A 22,833-nucleotide genomic window follows, 5' to 3' on the forward strand; every position below is an offset into this window, starting at 1 on the left:
AAGTAATGTCAAAAGAAGAAAAATGCATGTTTCAAATGAAAAATAAACAGTGATTGACACCTAAGTTAGAAAGGCATATATCATTTTCAAGATCTACTGGATAGAAAAAAAAAGATTCACCACTAATTATTATCCAAATATTAAGCATAGAAACATTCTTAGTTGATTTATTGGCCTTGATGTAAAAGGTTCATCCTTGTAAGCATCCAGTCTGACAGTACCCTGTATGTACTTATGAATTAATGGGATATAGATAAAAAACACAATGACTTGTAAGGTAATCTAAACTAGAGAATCTACTTTAAATGGAATAATATAATCCCTTTGTGGAACACTGACAGAAACGGACTAGTTGAAGATGCTGTACTGGTAGAACTAAATCTGGTGATCTAGTCTATATCTTACTTTTTTTTTTTACTGGATAGCATAACATAAAAGTATCACTTGACCAAAATGTGACTTTGGCTGTAATCATTACAATGGTGCATCTAGTGATGCCTTTGGAATATTGAAGCTGGCAACTTAAAATACTGGAGGAGTAAAAAATAAAGCACATGGATTCATAAATTAAGTGAAGGAAGCAAAAAAGTTATGTCATGTGCTGCAAAGATGACATAAAGATGTAATATGAATGAAGGTGTTCTGATGAATATTTACAGAGAAATTTAAACATGCAGATTGTGAATAAAAATGTTTAACAATCTGAAACTACGAATTGATGTAATCTAGAATATTGTATGTATGCATGAAAGTAGACATTCTTATGTAGATGTACTTATTATTTTTCAGTGAATGGTAACAATAGAAAAAAACCACAGAATAATCTTAGGAAAAATTGTGGAACATTCTGACCCAGGAGAAAAATATATTTTGTAGGGTGATCTGAGGGAATGAGAGAGTAGCTCCTCCTTCCAAATCAACTATTGGACACTTAAGAATGAATTAATGAGAATAGTGGTTGGTTCCAGGTTTTTTATTATTTAAGCAGGTCTATTCATTTGTACACATGGTAAAGGAATATATCTAAATCAAAACACATCATTGATTTTTTTTATGACGAAAGAATCAATGAAGATATAAGGGTGATGAACAGTTCTGAATATGCAGCACACTTTCTTTGCTTTGTTTTAGGAATGGATTTAAGGGAGAAATGAACATGGAAGATACTAAATGAAATAAACATGAGTGAAATTACTACTATAATAATAAAAAAATAGTAAGATTGCAGGTGTTGATAGTGTAACTGGAGAAATATCAAAATATAGAATTGGTTTGCTTATAAAATGCCTGTGTGATTTATTTAATGTTTGTGAAGACTGCACCTGATAACTGGCAGGGCAGCAAAATTCAATGAGAATATGGAAAATTTGGGAATTGCAGTTTGGCTTTTACACCAGATACAAATTGTGCCAATTAGAGTTTTGCTCTTCTGCCAGTCATTGGGAAAAATGCATGAATGTGAGAAAGTAAATTTATTATACTTTTGCTGATTGAGAAAAAGAATTTGATAAAATGAGTAGATTTAAATTATGGAAATCTTGCATAATATTGACTTGAAAGTTGTTCAATGGCATAAATGATATAATTGAAATAAAGGATAATAAAATAGTTCATCACTGAGCAGATAATAAAACAAAGATATATTGTGTCCTCTGGTTTATAGCATATTTATGGATAAATGTGTAAGGAATCCTGTAGTAACCATAGAGATGTTTTTGTTTGGAAGGTAAATGTATAGAGAGCATTTAACATCAATAGATATATAGAGGCATAATGGATGGTGTTGGTATAAACTTCTCTATATTCTTTTTCTTACCTAATTTCTTTGATTTACTGTTTTCTACTTTATTTTCATTAAGATTGTTTATCCCAAAAAGGAACAAAGTGACAGGTATAAATGTATCATCCCATTAAGTATAATATTTTAAACATGCTTTGAAAATGAAGGAATAAGACAGGGTAATGCTTCCTCTTTGCTACTAGTATGTATGTTGTATTTTTCCCTGATAGTAGCTGTATAAAAGAATCCTCTCTCCATAACTGTCAATCTAAAGCTTTATGTAAAGCTTACATTTAAAATATTAAAATAGTTGTTTCTTGCACCAAATACATAAATCCTCCATAAAACTATTATTTCTCTATCATTATGCAACACTGTAAAGAAGCCAGGCATCAGAGTTGTATTAGGAAGACTGAATAAATATGTAATTCTTACAGGAACAATGTCAAATCCAGCCTACTATATTTCAAAACATAAAACAGGGAACTCATATTTTTCTCCTTTGGATACATGGATCAGATTTGTCTTTCCTCTTCCACCCATTTGAAGCAGGGTAGTTTCCAGGGAGAAGAAAGCCAAGAAAAGTGAAGAAGTAATTATATTAGGAAATAATTATTTTTCATAAAATTGAAACTGGTCATTTCCTATATAATAATGAATGTGAATTCAGAAGGTAAACTTTCTGAGCTCCATTTTCAAGTAGCAATTGGAAAGTGGGTCCTTCTAATCTGACAGCACACAGGAAGAAAATATGGTAAGAAAATGAGATAAACCTTAAAACTGAGCCAAAAAGTTCACGGGGCTTCCTTTAGTTTATTTTTATCAGAACAAGGCTGATTTGAAGAACTTTAAACTTCATTTTTGGCAACAGCTGCCACCATCTCAAATGCTGAATGTCTGAAGTTTTGCATAAGTGCAAGGCACCCATTCTGTAGTTCCAACATCCCACCTCCTGTGGTCACCTTATGTTCACATTATAATCGCTGAAGTCACTTTAAAACTATGGCATTTTCTTAATGATTGTAGCAAAAAAAAAATGTTGTAAAATCATGTAAGTTTCCTACTTAATGACCATCATAATTTATGACCATAACGGGCAGGTTCCATTAAGATTGTAAGTTAAGGGATACCCATACGTGTCCCTACTTCCTTTCATTTAAAAAAAAAAAAAGATTGTTGTTATCCTGCAGGCACGGATGAAAGACTTGGATACTAAAGAAGAATTAGGCTTTCGCCCTTTAAACCGATGGCTCTTTGAAGAAGACGCATCAGAGACTGTGACGGAACTAGCAGCAGTCAGACCAAATGAAGCTCCTCTCAAGGGTATGTTACTGGAAAACCACAGGAGAGCCTTTTCTTTCAAACTTGGATTTGCAGAACCCATGACATCAAGGACAACTCTTTGGTGTCCAACACTGCAGATAACTGCATTGAAGTCATACTGATAGTTGCTGGGAGAATACTCCTCCAGACAGGCAGCTTCAATGATAAAAATCTATATGCTATTTTAGAGAGGGATGGAAAAAAGTAACTGATGAAACTGATGAAAGATGAACATATGTAAGGAGGAACAGTAGCACAGATGAGTCCAGGAAGAAATCCAAACATGTCAAGAAGTTTGTAATGAGGGTCAAAAATGTCATATCAGAAAGGAATGAAAAACAAAATAACGGGGAATAAATTGGTGACATATGCAAAACCAGGCTTCATGGTGACATAGCATGTCAATTTCAGGATTGCACATCAAAGTATGTATTTAAGAAAATATGTCAAAAAGTATGTATTTCATACAATCTCAGTATTGGTAATTGCTTTAGATGAGGAAGATGTGCTTCAGTTTCTGAGAGTTGTAATGTAGTAGTTAAGCTGCTAGTCAGGAAATCACCTTTAGGCATGAAAGCTGGCTGGGTAATTTTGTGCCAGTCATTCTTCCTTAGTCCAATCTATCTCATACAGTTGCTGTTGTGGAAAAAATAGGAGAAAGGATTATTGTGTAAGATTTACTGCCTTGAGATACTTATCTAATAAAAAATAAATAAAATAGTTGGATCACATGTTACTGATCATGTGATATTGCATTTATGCATGTTTTTTGGACAATTCCATTTCTACAGTATATTGATTTTTTTTAAAAAAACCTAAAAGTTGCCTTAATGGGCAAAAACCTTTAACTTTTATTATTTTCCAAAAATATTTAAGTTAGACAAGAGTTTAATTTTATTGACATTATTAGGATTTAGATGCCAATGTAATAATTCTTACTTAGAAAATGAGTGAATTTTTTTAATTGCATGTGTTGCAGGATCAAATAACTAGTTAATTTAAATCCAGGAGATCTTATTTAACTGGCTTTTGAATGGGATTATAGAATTTCCACCCAAAAGTGCCTCCCTTGATTTTGCATTAAGTGTTGCTAAAACTTCTAGAATAGTTTGAAAAAGAAGGTGACATAGAAGGCCAAACAGTGACATTTCCTTCCTATTCTAACTCATAGTCAAATAGATTGGCAAAACTGGTTGCTTAAAGAGTTACTTCTATATACTGTATGTTCAACTATTATTAAAAAAAAAGAGAGAGAGAGAGACAGAGAGAGAGAGAGAGAGAGTTTTATGCTTAAAGTGCACAACCCTAACCTAACCCTAACCCTAACTATGAGTCCTCACTCAGTCATGTTTCAAAATGATTTTTCTAACATAGTAACTAATATTAATGTTAATGTGAAGAATGGATTCCCTTCCTTATACTACTTTAATTGGTAGTAATGATCTAACAGGCTCAGAAGGAAAGCAGACAATTTTGAACAAACTGCATCCTTTTTCATGAAAATCAAGGCAATGAAGATTCTAATTAAGAGTAGTAATATTAATTCTATAAAGAACCTTAAAGGAAATAAAATTTGTTTCTAAGTTTATATAAGATCTAAACCATTTTTAATTGTATACTTGAATTGTTATAACATGATTAATTTGAAAATTAAAAAAAATCTGTCCAGAACTTTGGTTTAACACTATCGATATTTGAATAATAAGCTCCCTTATACACTGTAACATAGATTCAAAATTAGATTTAAAATAACTACTACTATTATAGTAAATGCTAAATCAAAATCTACTGTACCATATTAAAAAAGAGGCAGATGCAATAAATATGTGTATGTTTTTTCAAGAATCTTAGAAATCTCAATAAAGCTGTAATTTTATCTAAATGTACCTAGAAATAAACACTGAAACATTATATTATCAAGTACATTTTTCCATCTTGAAAACAGGTGTGATATTCAAGCTGGTACTCAAACTTGTAGAGCTGAATAGTGTTACAAATTAAATCTCATGTCCCAGATTTCAGCTAGGCAATTATGTTCTTTTGGGTTAAAAAATAGAATAAAAAAGAACCTAGTTTCTAACAACTATATATTAGTTATGGCATAATAACAGAATCACTTAATCAGATGAGGAAAATGTACTTACAAATCTCTTCCCAGTCCTGCTGTGTTTTTTTTTTTTTCTTTTCATGTAAGAATGAGTAGCCTTTTTTTTTTCTTTTTTTACTTTAAATGACATCTTCCTGGTTAAGGGACACAGGAAATCTGGCTGATAAAATTATAGGGTAGTGGAGCCCATATTTTCAGGCTCTTTTTTGCACTTTTAGGGAGCTGAAAGTTAAGGAATGGTCATCGTGCTTCCACTTGCAGGCTTTTGCAGGATTGGAAGCTAAAACATATAAAAGAACAGTTGCTGGAATTGAGCACGTCTAGTTTAATGAAGAGAAGGATGGGGGGGGGGAGATGATAGCAGTGCTCCAATATATCATGAATTGCCACAAAGAAGAGGGAGTCAAGCTATTCTCCAAAGCACATTATATTATTAGTATTAGTCTTATCACCATCATCATCATCATCATCATCATCATTCCTTTGCCCATTAAATTCCACTAGAACTAGGAAAAATTAGATTATGGAACATAGAATAATAGAATTAGAAGGGACCTTGGAGGTCTTCTAGTCCAACAGCAGGAGACCCTATACCATTTCAGAAAATGTTGAGTTTTTAAGGGGGACAATACAAAGCTTAAAATGTCAGTTTTGCTGTATAAATTTTCTAGCTACACATTCATGCAAAAGAAGGAGATAAAAAAAGGAGATTAAAATTGTCCCCAGTCAGGCTAGTGTTTCTTTAGCTTTTTTCTCTCAGGATCCTTTCCCACTTTAAAAAAATATGAATTATATTTATCAATGTTTATCATATTACAAATTAAAATTGTTGCATTCACTGCTGCTACTGCTTCTCACAACTATTTAATGGGATTTTAATATTGTATTATTTTTCAACATTGGTTGGCAAATAATTTTGATTTCACAGATGCCAAGGGGTTTCTTGGGGGACAGTAAAACAATATCTAGAAAATTTTGAGAAGGTACAATTGGAGCAGTAGGAGATCGTTAGATTCCTGTTAGACCCACCATTAGTTGCTTATTCCCAACTAAACTTCATAATTCCTGTTTCCTTGCAGATACATGCATAGAAGATACTATTAATTTATAACTTACTGTGACTCTTATTTTGATATCTTATTTCCTTGTGCTGTCATAATATATGATGCCATCCTCTAACAAATAAAATAAATAAAAAATCTCTGATGGACACGCATGCCATCGCTCCAGTCCTAGGCCTTCAGCTGGGTTTTATAAAACCTTTTCGCTTTAGGCCTCTGTCGCCATGTGCAAAAAAAAAAAGGTTCAATCAATCAATTTCAACTTCTCGCGGGAAAAAAAAGATCTTGCAAAGTTGGAATTGATTGATTGAACTTTTTAGTCCCACCCAATCTGCCACGCCCACTAGGCACCTGATAATACATAAGTGGGTTTTCGGTTGCAGTTTGGGCACTTGGTTTCTAAAAGGTTCGCCATCACTGCTATAGGCAGTAAAGGCTCTATATTAAAAAAAGAAAGTAATAGCAGTCCTAAGGGTATCTCAGAATCAGAAGAAGTCCAAGAAAAGGGACTGAGGTAGTCCTAAAATGTATAGTAAGGATTCTACATGCTCAGCTGCCCTAAGATTATCTTGTGTGCCAGTTGCACCCATTCCTAGATTGGAAGGTTCTGCCCACGGTCATTCGTGTCCTCATCATTTCCTGGTTAGACTATTACAATGCACTCAGGAACTATTGCTCGTTCATAGATTTTGGGGTGCCTTACTGCTATGTAAGCTACACTGGATACCAGCAGGTTTCTGGAGGTCAGTTTAAGGTGCTGTTTGTTACCAGATTAGATTATTTACAAGACTGCTTTTCCCAATGGTTTATGCCTATGCCTCTAGTTCTGGCATGGTGGGCATGCTCTGGGACCCTTCTGTGAAACAGTCAACTAGTGGTACCCAAGAAGTATGCCTTCTCTGTCATGGCACATGCTTTACAACAAGCTTCTCTCCCCTCCCAAAAATGTGGGTATTCCTCCCCCCCAAGCACATTGTTGGCATTCCAGAAGGTCTTGAAGCCTGACTTTTCTTTCAGAAGTCAGGAGGTTTATGGAGCCTATTTTGTGTGTTTGTTTTTATGCTGAAAGATAGTTTATGAGGAGCCTTGGTCATTTTTAATCATGTGTTGCCTTATGATTTTTACATTATGTTATTTTATGCATCCATTTTGTTTTAAACACCCATACACACATACCATTATTTGTTTAAGATGGGATTCCATGTGAAGTAAATAAATACAGAATGACAATGGAAAAAGATAGAAGAGGTTAGGAATACCTGAGTCATCAACAACAAGCACACTACATTATCATCATCTGTATCAGGGTTGATTTTCAATAGTAGTTGGCTTTACACACTGTGCCAAGCTATAATGAGACTAACTTAACACAAAGTTAGTGAATTTAACAAAAATATTGAGTTTAATTCAACAAACAATTCATGGCTTAACACAATGTATGAATCAACCTATTCATGTTATGTCTTTTTCACTGACTTAGAAATGCATGCGATGATTTAGTGCGTATGCTGATTTGAAATATAAATATGCATAACATTTTAATTCTGATATCTTAGTCAAAGCAGATAGTCCTTTATAATATGATGTGCATTTTCTTTGTTATCTTCTATTGGAATAGAAAAAGATGGTGAGCTGTTGAAAATTCAGATTATTGAAGTGTTCTCTAAACATGCATACCAATTTTACTTTATTATATTAATGCTCAAGTGAGATACTTTGCTACAAGCCAAGGCACAGCAAAATTAGAGGTTTTGAATATATTTTACAGGCAGTTTTCTTCTTTTAATTTTTGTTTAAAGTCTGTGAAATATTTTAAAGTGTTAAATTTTACATTTGCTTGGGGTCTTCTTTAGGTTTACAAGCAACTCAGAATTTAATATACAGCTTTAGTCTGTACATGAGTGTACAGCATGCTGGCCAAATAATTCTAGGAGTTGAAGTCCACATATCTTAAAGTTGCCAAGGTTGAGAACCACTGGTCAGATTTATGACATAGCACTAAGTACCATTTAGTCTATGAAAGAATATGTGAGTGATTGTTTTATCTCTTTTTTTACATGGATTCTTTTCATATGTTCTTTCATCTGATGTTCTATTACAGAAATTACTTATTCAATCAGTGTTTATACAGGAACATTACCAGCATCTGAAACAGATGCAAATATCTTTATTGTGCTAATTGGAAAGAATGGAGACTCTTACAAAAGGAAACTGAAGCATTCAAAATCATGCCCACAGTTTGAAAAGGGTCAGGTAAGTATGGAACACGTGTAGTTATACTTCAGAAATTTTGTAGATATTTCATTGGAATGTAGAACAGCCATGTGCCAAAACATATCAATTTAGTTACAAGAGAAAAGTATTACAGCCTCAAACTCCTCTCACTCATGCCCTTATGTGAAGACCTGAAAAATTCTGAAGCACAATCCTGATCTTCAGATATGTGCCCTATCTCCACAATTATCCCTCATTCCCAAAATGAAGGAAACAAAGGCACTTACTGCCACCCTCAAAACATGTATAATGCCATATATTTGTAGAAAATTAGGACAATGCTTAAGCTGTCAGAAGTAATTAGTTATCTCATTCAATCATCCAAGAACTATAATCCTGGATAAAAGGGTATATGAGAAAGTATTTAATATTATGAAACCAATCTGTTTATGTTCATACATTCAACATGTTGACATACCCATCAAAAGATTTAGTAGTTATCATATTGCAAAACTCAAGATCTTTTGCAGACAGATTTGCTTTCAATGAAAATTGATTCTTGGCTGCTTTCAATGTACATTAGTTCATTGCATTTACAAAAGTAGCTGTAGTACAAATTCCTAAGTCATGGTATGTTCACTATCATTTTTAAAAGCTTAAGTCATTAAAATGCTTTATATTAAAAGAACTGTCAATTCTTTGAAAAAGTCCCAGTGCAAGTTACTTTTTGCAGCTATTCTAATGAAACAATTATTATTGTTGAGGAGAAGAGAGATATCCATATTATACTGCTATGGCCTTTAGTGAATATTGGTCTACCTATTGACAGAGGATGCCATGATTGTTATATCTATTTCCTAAATTATGACCAGCAAAGTCTGAATGCCAAGCCGCAGAAAGCCTGAATAAGAAATGTAACATGAGATATCTGCTTTCAGTATAACCTACCCTCTTTCTGGTCCCACCAAATCTAATTAATACAATGTCCTGCTGTTTGATTATAGATCTCTGGTAATTAAAAATTAATGTAAAATTAGCTAAGCAATTGATTTACTTACCCAAGAGATTTCTGAATGTCTTATATTGAAGAATTCTAAGAGGACATTTAAAAACTTTTTCACATGCTGATTTTTTAACTACCCCTAGGATGATGATAGTGTTTGCAAACCATTATTGATTCAATGCCAATTTCCAAACTTCTATTCATCCTTGCAAAATTCATTTGCATTCCCTTCCCTTATTTTAGAGATGTAGGTAGTTCTCAATGAACAACTATTCATTCAGCAACCAAATTTTACAATGGCACTGAACAAGGATGGGTCTTCATAGTTGCAGTCACTGCAGCCTCTCTGTGATTATGTGATCACTATTCAGACACCATTGCAAGCTCTAGGCTGCCCTAGTTATTTTAATAAAAGAAAAACAAAGAATTTGATTACATCGTAAAAACAAAAGTGGGTACTATCACTTGAGTTACTATCTTTATAGCTAACTGCTTTTATTGGTTTAATGGGTTAAATGTTCTTTTAACCTGGTTGAAGCAAAATTTAAATTAGGAAAGGCAATTCTATAGAATCACTTTTGTCTTTCAGCAGCTAGCATTTCCACAAATGAATAAATGGCATAACATAAAAGTTTAGTAAATTGTGAAAACTAAAATTTCCTCCATCATGAAGAGAATCTGTTGATAACAAAGTGTCTCTTGGACAACTGTTTCACAAATCTATGTTATTGTGATACAGAATGTGCTTAATAATGGATCTGAAACTGGAAAAGAATAAATAAAAGGAAGATTAATATTGCCAGAATTAGTATTATGTATGAGTGTATATACTGGCACAACAGGATCTACAATTTCTATAACAAACTCAAAAGTGCTAAAATGTTCCAAGTTATTTTCATATGTTTTTCATGCCTGTTACCTATTTTGGTCTTTTTCATATACTTGCTCATTAAGGATAGCATTTGCCATGGTAACTGATTTGTACGATGATAACTAAATATATAAAGGTAAAAATATCAGTTATTCTTTTTTTTGTTGAAGAAAAATGCAATCTTTCCTGAAGAGTATTGTAAATCACATTAATATTTAGATTTTAAAAGATCTATAAATCTGATTTTTTAAAAAAGTTGAATATACTTTCAATTTCTTTCTTGAGGTTTTATTTAATTTGTTTTAATCTGGTACTATATTGATTGCCAAAATATGCTGCTTCTATCATCCATCTGGTCATCTTGTTACTATCACTGGCATCTACAATTCCTTCCACTCATTTATTGAAAAAAAGTCTCCGTTGAGTCAAGCTTAATTTCTTGTGACAACATAGATATAGTCATGCTACTGTCTTGGCAACAACAGGGAAGCATTTTACATTGCCTTTTCTTCAGTTTTTAAAAATTCCTGGATTATGGTGGTGATCCAAATACTAGCTGGATCCATTCTTTGCTTACCATTTAAGAGATCAGCCAGGATTATCCATCCATTCCTTTCTCTCTCAAATAATATAGATTCATTCCCTAACAGGAATGATGCTATAATCATCATGGATGCTATAATTATGTTTCTATTAATATGAATATCTTCCTAATTGTTGGTAATTCCCTTCACTCCCATCCAAAAATAGATAAGTACCTTTGCTATCCGAGCAATTGATCTTGGGATGTTAAGCTCAGTATTGGTGGAACACAATAACTCTGGTTATGGAGCTGGATGGTACCTTGACCAAATCTTGATACAAGAATTGGAGAAGAGCGATAGTCAATATGTATTCTCATGCCACCAATGGTTGGACAATGGTGTTGGTGATGGAAAGATGAAACGAGAACTGCAGCTTCTTGGAAAAACCAATAAAGAAAGTCTGACAAAAGATATTCATGGTAAGATATACAATAAAATGCTTTCAAGCTTCTATTTTGATGCATCTTTGTCCTTCCAGGTTGGATCTACTGAGAATTAAAAAAAAGCATGTAAGACAGGTTTATCAGAACAATATCTTTAATGCAAACTGTATATCCTTGGCATTTTGTAAAGCTGGGTAATGCAGTTATAATATTTAAATGAAAATAGATAAGCACATGGAAAGATTAAAAAGTATAATCAATGTTTTAAATGAGATGTGGGGATTGAATGCACCATGGAGAGAGAAAAGAAAATACAGAATTCTCTATGCATGAGACATAAGGCTATTGGATTTGAGGCTATTTCCTCACCTGTTCTAGCTGAGTTTTCTTTCTTTCCCCCAGTCACATTTGGGAATGGTGCTTTAAATTTTAATTAATTGAAACAATCTACTACTCCAAAGACACATATTAACCCAATACTCATTCCTTTTTAGAAGGAATAAACTCATTGGAACATGTATACTCAAAATGCATTGTATTAAATACTCAAAAATCATTGTATTTGTTTTTTCTGTGGTACTGTACCAATATACACTCATATTTGAAACACTGATTTAATTTTGATTAGTTAAAACAAGGAATGTGACAAATAAAAGAATTCAAGTAGCAAGGGATATAGATTTTCTAGAGTGCTTTCATTGGCTATGTGTTCACAAAAGCAGCAGCTTATTAATTGGGTTACTTTAAATTTCTAATTGGAGAAAATCTTTAATTCAAAATGATCCATGGCTGAAGCAACTTTGAATTGAGGCATGGTGCTTTTCATAAACATAACATTGTAGTTATATTCAGAGGACACAGCGACAAGGACTTCCATGACAAAGTCTTCAGTTACCTGCTAAATCCTATCTTTGAATTAAAAGTTTCTATAAAATGAAAATAGTGTCTTCCTCAGACATTTTTGTGAAGAAAAAAAATCTATCTATGAGTGTTATATGAATTATAATATTGTATTACTCTACAAGATAATGTAATTAAACTGTCAATTATTCCATCCACCTTATATATGCAAAATATCTAAATTATACTACAGAACTAATAAACAATTAAGCATTTTTTACATTTCAGATGTAGCATTGACAACAAATTATTTCTTGTTGATTTCTAGGGACTTGGGATGTCACTGTTATAACTAGGGAAATGTCAGATAATTACGGGAACTCTAAATTAATTCTGACAGTATGTGATGACAAAGGTACATCATCTTCAGTCTTCATTCCCAAAGGATCATTTAAAAGGGCTAAAACTTACCATACATCTCTGGAGCTAGATAAGAAGTTTAATAAGATTTGCAAAATTCGCTTGGAAGTAGAAGACTCTGACAGAGAAACATGGCATTGTCATGAGGTAAAATTTAATTATGCATTAATACATACTTTTACACAAATGTTCTTTAATTTTATAATTCAAAATTTATTCAGACATACATGATCTGGGGTTAGCCATACATAAATGTTTTTTTTAATCATCCCATGTCACAACAAATCTCATTGATTTCAGTAACTCTAAATATTAAGTCTTGATTCAACACATTACGATATGATTTCCATAATTTAGCAGGAACTATAGAATCTCCTATTTATTCCTGTATAAAATTCATATTTCTACTGGTATCCAAGAAACAACTTGGGTTGGAGGCATCTTTATATTGTATTTGTGATAGTAAAAAAATGCTGTATATTGTAAGCAGCATTTCCAGTATTTTTGTGTGTGTGTACTGTCATTAGTAAACATGTCTGTCTTAACACAATTCCAAACTGGCCATAACATTTCTGGTTCTGCATTCCAGAGAGCAGGCAAAAGGAAGAGAGATAATCTTAACAAAAATAGCTGACAAATAAATATAGCAAGGAGTAAGAAGTAGTGAGGTGAAGTGACAGTCTCTCTCTAATAAAGTCCAAGATGATGAAGATCTACAGCCCTAATTGATTACATTAAAATAATTGTACTGTAGAAACTTCATCAATTTTTTGCAAGCAAAATAAAACTGAGGGCACACCTCTTATTGCATTTGTAAGAACATACTCTTCCCTCATTCATATGAGAGAAGGATAATTTTATCCTTGTCTAAGAAGAAAATGAGATGAAGGGTAAACAGGTGCAGCTGCTGGAGACATATCTACTGAGAAAACAGTGATGCCAATAAAGATCAGCTTGAAGAGTACCTGGTGCATGAAAAGACTACTGGCCTGTTGAATTTCACTTCTATTTAATACCTAAACAATTTCTCGCTTTGCTTTCTCAGTTGATTTACTGATGCTTTTTCCCTGATTTTCATCAAGGTTTGCCCAATATTAAAGGTCATATTCATTTCTGATAAACAGATTATAAAATAAAGTCTCTTTCTAGACAAGTTCCTCCTGGTGAATACCTGCGCTTGTCAATGTAATTATTTTGGACTATAAGCGATATTCAATATTTCAAAATTCAATAAAAGCATTGAAATAATAGAACACAGGGTTGATGTATTTAATAATTTAACTTAAAACAGTTAAATTTGTTAACCCTGGCAACTCTAAGATGTCTAGATTTCAACTCCCAGAATTCCCCAGTCAACATTTGAACTACCTTTTTGTCTGCTAGGACTGTATAAATCCTTTGAAACACATGCTTCAGAATGCATGGAAATGTGTAGAAAGCAAGTATTTTTTCCTCATGTTTTTGCAACTGTTTGCAATGTTTTTGAAACTGCATCCAAAATGAGACATAGTGAAAAAAAGAATTACAGATTACGTTCCTTTTCCAGGCAACTTGTGCTGGCGAAAGTGAATGCTACTTGTACACATCCTGCAAGATTTTTCAATTGTTTTAATTTTTCAGAAATAGTAGCCACCTTCTTCCTCTTCTATACAATATGGCAAGCCACTTGGATGGAAGCAGTTTTAAATGGTGCATTGACTGTGAGGTAGATGGCGCTGTTTAACTTTTAGGTGAAAACATCCTACTTATGCTTAAAGGCATTTTCTGGGGCCACAGACAGCTAGCTAGATTTCCATATTTATTATTTATACTTACTTACTTACTAACTTATTTACTTACTTACTTATTAAATGTATGTGCCATCTATCTCATCAGAGATGACTCTGGGTGGTTTACAAACATTAAACTAGTACACATTAAAATAATAATACAATAAATATTAGTAAATACTAATATATATTAAATACTGATAAAGGATGGGGAGAAGGGGAACACAAAGTACACAGGGATAGGTGGGATATGTTGCAACATTTTAAATTATGAATTGAAGGAGACCCAATGAAATATACCAGCATTAAAATCAAGTAAGCAAGCAAAACCTAGATATTTAAAACAAGAACATATTTTTCAGCTAAATAATGTAAATTTCACATTTGGGTCATCTTTTACATCTGTCTTCAGTACTTTATTGTATGGCAAATATATATTTACAGGCTTTGAAAAACACAAGATAGTTTTGTTTCATTTCAGAATTTAAAAAAATCATTTTAAAAAAGGTTTGGATTTTTTTATTCTTTTGCCTGTTTTCTGTGATCATTTTGAAACTTCTATGTTTAATGACTAGTTAAAGAAATATCAATAAAGAAGACTACTTTTTCTATTTATGCTGGACATATTCTAAAAATCTAAAATCAAAGCCTCAGAGCAAACTTTTCCTGATATTATGGCATGCTCTTGAATTCAGTATAATAACTCATGTACTTTGGTATACCCTGTGACTTGGGACTTTTTCTCACAACTGAACTGCTATGTTGAATCCATTTGAAAGTCCTCGTGACAACGTTTGCTCAACAAGTAAAGCAGACCCCAGCGAACAGTTTGTCCTTCCATGCTACTAATCTGCATTTATACTATAAGTAAATTGCATTTGAAAGTCCAGAACTAATTTATTGTGCATAGTATTGATGAAATTGAATATAATTTATGATACTAGAATTAATAATAATAATTAAATTGAGGAGGTCACAGCCAAAGGACACTTCAGAGCCTTAGAATTAAATGGTTTAATAGAGATTAGGAAATATGATGAAAAGAGTTTCAATTTCCAAGATAAACTATCATTTTCAAGGTCTGATTTGATTATGCATATATTATTTTCTTATTTTCTATAGGTGAAACTTCAGAATAAAAAGAGTAAGGAAACTTTAGAAATCCTTTGCTGCCGAGATTTTCCAGATAATAAAGGATGCACAGTAGCTGAATTTCCCATTCTTATAACTGGCACCAAGTTTTTAACAGGTTTGTTACTTACCAAAACAGTCAAAACAACTTCCACAAAAGCTTACAAAGGACACTTGACTCCTATGTGGAGTTGAAAAGTAACACAAAAAGGAAAAAGGAATGAAAAGACTATAGTAAGCCTGCTTAGGCTTCAATTCTTAAAATTACATACTAGGCGCTGTGGCTGATGCCAGATAACAGTTAAGAAAGAAGAGTAAATGTTACATTCCACTTTTAGTTAGAGGTTCTACTTTTGGGGAAAAGGTGCTCCAATCATTTTTTTTTTTTTACTAGACTGTTTGAATCATGGTTCTTTCTTTGTGGCACTATTGCAGTTCTTTAAAATATCTTCCTTGTATAATGCCAATACTAACAGTAATTGCCAGCAATTCTTGCCATATGCAAAGCTATTTTTTCTCCAAGGAACAAAAGTTGGAAAAGGATGGGAGAGCAGAAAGACTATCAACCTGCTATTATAATATGACTCTTTTTTATTGTGATTTAGATTCTTAGCTGAGTTCTCTGTTGTGGTTTGTTCTTATATTATATTGTCTAGAATTGATTTCCTTTGTTGTAAGCCAGGGGTGTCAAACTGCCGGATGCATCATGCCAAAACTGCGTCCACCCCATTGCCGGCAATGGGAAAAAAGTCACGATACGTTGTGACACATCACGTGACGTTGTGAGTTTGACACCCGTGTTGTAAACCAATCTAAGTGGTGGATAAACAACTGACAAGGCAGGACATAATTTTCATTAAAATGATCTTGTAAACAAAGGGGATATGAATTGTTTAGTTTTGCTTGGAGGTCTTGTCAGCAATTCCAATTTACTCAACTTTATGTGTAGATGTCATACATATGCTGAAGCTTCTTCTTGTATATTTTAGAAGACAAAAGGCAGGTTGTTTTGTGAGTCAAAAGATGTTTTGCACAAATCTTTATCAAAGCCAAGCCTGTCTTTGTATAACCCTGGCACATTTCCTAATTACTGAGAGAGTTTAGCAACTCAATGAAAGAAACTACAAACTATAATATAATAGCTAGCATTTAATTTGATTGGGACCCCTCCAGTGGCAGCCAATAGTACATTTAATATATAGACATAATTCCAGTTTTATGTACAAGAAATGAGTACTTGGTCTCTTCCAGTCATTTCAGCACATTAAAAGCTATCCACATAGACCAAATTCTTTAAGGAACAGTTGAGAAATCTAGATATATCCAAAAGAGACCATTAAGTGATACTATTTTCCAGTAATTAATTTCTTGTTTGCTGCTGTAAACTTGTTTTAATATTTTTGTTAGCTGTTGCTCTGAGTGCTTTTTTAAATAACAGGAAAATATTTTAATTAACAACTACTAATATACTTGTTCCTTTATAATATATAAAGAATATATTATATCCTTTTAAATATTATATCCATATAATATACAGTATATATTATACTTATATGTTTATAAACTGATATCGGGTTTTTTTTTGTCTTTAGTTAAACAATATATTCTGTATATCTCAACGGATTCAGCCTCAAAGTCAGGTACAGACTCTGATGTGTATGTCACTTTAAAAGGGACAATGGGAGACACAGGCCGGAGAAAACTACTCAGGAATGGGCAGGAATGCTTTTCTGAAGGAAGGGTAAGCTTTTCAAATAAATAAACAAAAAAGGATATGTATGTATTAATTAAAAAGAGATATAAAAGTGCTCTTTACTAGACAGGATACAATCCTAATTCATAATGTGATGGAGCATGAAGATGGAGATGAAACAAGGGAGTGTAGACATCCACAGAGATGGTCTTGAGGGAAATATCAGAAAGCATTACAAAAACAAAAAAAAACCATTATTTGGATTATAATACCCACATTTAAGAAAAAGGTCTTTTAAGAAAAGATCTATAGTTGGCATATCAATGAAAGCTAGTAAAAGGCCTCCCTGCCTTTTGCCTCAGTCTGTAAGATTAGAAAGAAAAATTTCCACATTCTTCTCCAAAATGCCTATTTATTCTTTTTTGGGAACACATTCCCATTTGGAAAAGGCAGATTTACTCCTCACAACAAACACTGCTGTCTAATCTGTGATCAGTTTCAATTAATTATCCTTTACCTTGTCCATTACTCACTGCAAGCAATCATTCAGAGATGTCATACCATTTCCTGAAGATGTCTTAGAGAAATAAATCTTGGTGTCAGCAATAAGCCTGACACCAAGACTGCAGCTGATGAAGTAAGAACTACTTTCCAAAATAGACATGGTGTTAATATAAACACACAGATACTGGGTTTCAAGGCCACCAAGCACTGCACCAAGTACTAGTTAGTTTGAAAGGACAGAAAAAAGAAGTTTCAATTCTTTCAGAATATTTAAAAGTCCCTAATATCCTTGTATTATACTAGGTGGTCATTTATAGTGTATTGTTTAATCCTTGTATGCATAAGACTCTGATTTAATCAGGCCATATCTGTGATACTTCCGCCAAATCAGGCTGAAGAGGAAGTCATACTGCATCCTGATCAGGGATGTCCGACACTGATAATATCCAGTTCTAAATCTGAGGTTCTACACCAACACTTTCATGTACAGTAGATATTGACAGCATTGGAGATAGAATGGAACCTGGAAACACTCTTGTTTCAGAACCAGTTGATTCAAAGAAATTTCATATGAAATCTACTTGAGGGATAGAAAGAATATTACTGCAAAGGCATGGCTCCTATTCCCAAATCTTTGTTGAATATGGGAAACTACCATAATTGACAGTAATGAAACCTTGTGAGAAGTCAAGAACCAATAGAGTAACACCTCTGCTGTTGATCATAAAGCACATATGAGCCATCGGCCAACCAAGCCTTCAGAGCTCATGATGAACTCACTTGAAAATGGATCCATATATTTTGCATTCTCCAGGACTATTAAATTTAGGGCTATCATCTGGCTAAAATCAAATTAATTATTGTTTGATGTCAGTAAAGTAGTTCAGTGTTTTGAACCTCCTTGCTACCATCTAATGCTTGTTTGGAATCGTGGAGCTCCAGATATACTAAATGTGTTGATGAGAACATTCATATATAAAATCTATTTCATTCATTCATTCATTCATTTATTGTTCATATAGCTAAATCAATGGATTGCAGAGCTCTGCAGAGAAGAATTTTGTTACAAATGTAATCTAAAGGTTGACAGCACCCCTAGAACATCAGGGAAGGTGGTACTGGCATACAGATTAATGGTTGTCAAATAAGAATAAAGCATTGAGCTTCACTTTCCTGTTGCTTTTATAAGCTTGACAGTTTTATAGTGGATGTATCAATTTCATTCTTCTGTTTATTAAGTCTTTGGTATGCTGACTGTGGTCCTTCTAGGTGGATGTTTTTCCCATAGAAGCAGTAGATATTGGAACTCTGTGTCAGCTTATTGTGGAAAAAGGAAAAGGCTCTGCTTGGCACCTCCAGAAGGTTATAGTGAAAGAACCACAATGTGAAGGAAAAGAGACACTCTTTATGACACAGACATGGCTGAAAGACACAACTGAAAAGAAAAAATATGCCTCAGTAACTCTAAGTGCTACCGGTCAGTGTTATCTGAGACATCTCTCATTTGAAATTTCTTGTGAAGAATCTCCTTCTTAATGGCAGAACATGCCATTTTTTCCTATGTATTATAAGCTTAAATAACAGAAAGCACACAATGCAGAATCTTTGCTTATGCCAGCAACAGCACAAGCCAACTTAGCAATAAGATTGTAGAATATTAATTAAATGTTGCAAGTTGCAACCAAATGCAACATAAATTTATGAAAGTGCCTGTTATCAACTATTTTTGTTTTGTGATTCCTTCAAAAAGGGTTGGATGAAGTGCTACAATATCAAGAAATGTTCTCAATTATTCTTACCGCTCAGGAGATATATTAATATGTTTGATAAACTATTATTTATTATCAATGGGCAATTTTCTTTCTTTCTTGTTGTACCTTTTAGTTTTTTTCAAAACTTTGTTAAGATACTTATAGAAAAACCTTTTAAAAAGTTTTTTTTAAGTTTCCATTTGTTTTATATATTCCAAGTTAACCAAGCAACCATATATTTCTTACACTCTAGGAATGGCCCCATCATCCACTGATTTAACAAAAAAACCTTTTCCATCCCTTCACATTTCTGGAAGCCAGAGACAGGAAAAGCTGCCATGTAATGGCAAAGATCTTGATGATTACATCCTTAAGCTTTACTCTATCAATAGCTCCAACTATAAGCTTGTCAAGCATTATGAGTCCAACCAGCTTTTTGCCTTTTCTTTCTTCTCTTGTTCATCATCTTCTCTCTCTTCCTATTTCTTATTCACAGGCACTTTGAGGCATTCAAGGGCCTCATTTTAAGTAAAAAAAGAACTTCTATATAAAAATAACTATTCCTGCTTTCCTGATATAAGACTAAAGACATGGCTTGGGGCACTCAAACAGTTCTACATTTCAATATATTAGTATACTTAAGCCATTAAGATCCCAGCTACACAGTACAGTAAGTTATGGCATTGGTTTATCATTAACTGATGATACAAGCCTGTGTTCTTCATGGACTAAGAAACCACAGCGTATTGCATTAATCTTCCGAAAAATGTTCTCCATTTCTCTAAGGAAAATATGATTATCAATTATTTGAATGTAAGTTAAGAAATGTCTAGGTTTATCACATCTATGATCATTTCAGTATTCTTTTACAAATAAATATTAATCTCTCCCCTTTTCTCTTTTTTAATTAGAAGTATTGGATAGGAAAAACACAACTGCCTCATTATTACAAAGCCAAAACATGAAATCAGGTAACACCAATCCATGATGACTCGGACTGCTTAAATAAATATTTTGTTTTTAAAATACTTTGCTATTATTGGCAATATCAATTTTTATAATTATGTTTAAATAGTGAAATATCTTATCTAACATTCTAATGTAACATATTTACTGATTAATATATATTAGATTCAACCAATTTGAACATCCTTCCCATAATGCTATTTTCTTTTATTTGTTTAGAAGGTCTGTGGAAGATATTTTGCACTACATGTCGTGAAGATTCATCAAAAGCATGTGAAGAATCTTGGGAAAACATTACTAAACTGACTTGGGTGTTCTATGGAAACAGTGGCAAATCTGAACCAATTTCCTTGATGAGTAAAACAGGAATTCAAGCTGATGACAAATTAACATTTGATGTAAAATAAATATGTATTCCATTATCTTCCCAATGAACATGTAAATTATTTGTATGGAGATAAAACATACAAATTTAATCAGGAAATCTTTCCATCTTAGTCTTGCCACTAAGGTAGAGTGAGGCAACTGTCTCACAAAGCATGATCTAGAGAGTTCACAACAACAGTGGCTTTCACTCTTTCCTTTAAATCTCCTACCCTATGTTAGTAAGCTATGGTACTATCTATTTGATTCTTGCTTCATGCAAAAAAGAACCAGTCCTGAATTCTTTATTCTTCTTGATATTGTTGATTATTTTTTAAAATGTCATTTAACATCATTGTTGACATATTATAATGAACACATTTAAGAAAGACCAGTAAATGCAAGATAATACTAATGTGTATTATCGTATTAACATCAAAGATTTGAACTTGCACATCATTTTCTTTATTTATGAATCCATGCTTTTAAAAAAAATGAGATGTGGACTTAGAAAGTAAGATTTTTTTGGAACTCTCCATTTTAGTCTGTGGGATCAGCAGGAATAGACAATGCCTAAGAAAATGTTATTTCAAAATATGATTTAATGTCATTTTAATCATAATGGAAAACAACTTATTCTGCTATTCTCTTTTAGGTATATTTCCCATCTGATCTAGGAACACTTTATAAAGTGAAGATTGGGATTCATCTCTTGGGAGAAAGCATATGGCAATTGTTTCATCACTGCAAAATACAGAACACTGTAACCCTTGATACCTTTAATCTCTCATTAAATCAAACATTTCCTCTTCTTAATGGAGATCAGTGGATTGAGTTCCCTATTGAATGGCCATTAAGGAAAGCCCTTTCTGGTATGTATCCATTGGCATTTGGTCACTGCATATTCCAGAAGTTACAACTCAAATGTTTATCAAGGGGATCCATCTTAATTTCCTTTAATTAACTATGCCATAAAATGACAAGGCTTCTATATATTGAAAAAAGTTACTATTTTCAGATCAATATTTTAAGGTTAAACCTTCCATTTGATTAGTTGAGTGGCAGACGCACATACTACAGAGGAGAGAGAGGTATAATTGTTTCCATTATATTGTAGTTTAAAGGTCTAGGGCACACTTACTTATAACAGATGAGAATGTATATTTTTGAAAGCTATATTGGTTCCTATGCATTACTTAAACAAGAGTCTTGTGTGATAGCAATGTGAGAGATGTGTTTCCTTCCCTTTTGTGAAGAAAGACTTGGAACAGTCCTCAAACTCCATTATTGATACCTGCTACTATTTGTAGAGGTGCTGTCACAATATCCAGCAATTATTTGAATGGTTCAGAATGCAGTGGCCCACACCATTTATTGCAAGCCTAGACTTGTGTATGTGTCACCTCTTTTGTGGGAGTTGTTCTGGCTGCCAGTTTGCTTCCGGGTACAAGTCAAGGTACTGGTTATTACTGGCTTGGGGCCAGTCTATTTGAAGGACCACCTTTTCCCATTATATCCATCCAGCCCACCAGGACAGAAAGACAGGATATATTGTTGGCCAATTCTATTAGGGAAGTACATTTGGTGGGACCATGAAAAAGAGCCTTCCTGGTGATAGCCCCTTCTCTATGGAACATAATTGGCCCCCATCTTCATTGCTGTTTCAAAATGCCCCAAAGATGTGGTTGTAGGCTGTTTGTAGTAGGCTCTCACTTCATTTAATATATAAGAAAATATTCCATGATATGGCCATATTGTCACTGCAAATCAATGAAATGTTGGTTTAATTTGGTAAAAAGCCGGTTATCAGTCAGTTGTATATAGACTGATAAGTGTATAAGAGCAGTGTGAAGACATCCCAACTTGTTAATAGCAGAGTCTTTTTTTTTTAATTCCCCATACATTTATGGGATCGTATCTGTATGAGAAATAGTATACAGGCATTTATTCAACAGTGCTACTGAATTTCATACGAAATGATATGCATGTGAAAATGTATCTATCAAATAACGACAAAAATGGATCTAAATCACAGTCTGGAAATTTGGCACATACTAGTTATAAAATCTG

General features: G+C 33.1%; 1 protein-coding gene across 2 annotated transcripts in view; it reads left to right on the top strand.

Moving 5' to 3' along the window:
• Nucleotides 1-22,833, top strand: part of RP1 (RP1 axonemal microtubule associated) — a 186,342-nt gene that overhangs the window by 147,118 nt on the left and 16,391 nt on the right. For both annotated transcript variants that reach the window (XM_039351366.1, XM_039351365.1), the window contains exons 43-52: nucleotides 2,971-3,103; nucleotides 8,373-8,524; nucleotides 11,110-11,362; nucleotides 12,495-12,733; nucleotides 15,478-15,604; nucleotides 17,079-17,227; nucleotides 18,953-19,160; nucleotides 20,346-20,405; nucleotides 20,620-20,798; nucleotides 21,419-21,635. In XM_039351366.1, coding sequence (XP_039207300.1) covers nucleotides 2,971-3,103; nucleotides 8,373-8,524; nucleotides 11,110-11,362; nucleotides 12,495-12,733; nucleotides 15,478-15,604; nucleotides 17,079-17,227; nucleotides 18,953-19,160; nucleotides 20,346-20,405; nucleotides 20,620-20,798; nucleotides 21,419-21,635 — 1,717 coding nt within the window. The remainder of the gene's footprint in view (nucleotides 1-2,970; nucleotides 3,104-8,372; nucleotides 8,525-11,109; nucleotides 11,363-12,494; nucleotides 12,734-15,477; nucleotides 15,605-17,078; nucleotides 17,228-18,952; nucleotides 19,161-20,345; nucleotides 20,406-20,619; nucleotides 20,799-21,418; nucleotides 21,636-22,833) is intronic.

This window comes from Crotalus tigris, unplaced genomic scaffold (assembly GCF_016545835.1).
Source record: "Crotalus tigris isolate CLP2741 ecotype Arizona unplaced genomic scaffold, ASM1654583v1 scf7180000018371.15429387391:27106975, whole genome shotgun sequence".
Taxonomy (NCBI): Eukaryota; Metazoa; Chordata; class Lepidosauria; order Squamata; family Viperidae; genus Crotalus; species Crotalus tigris.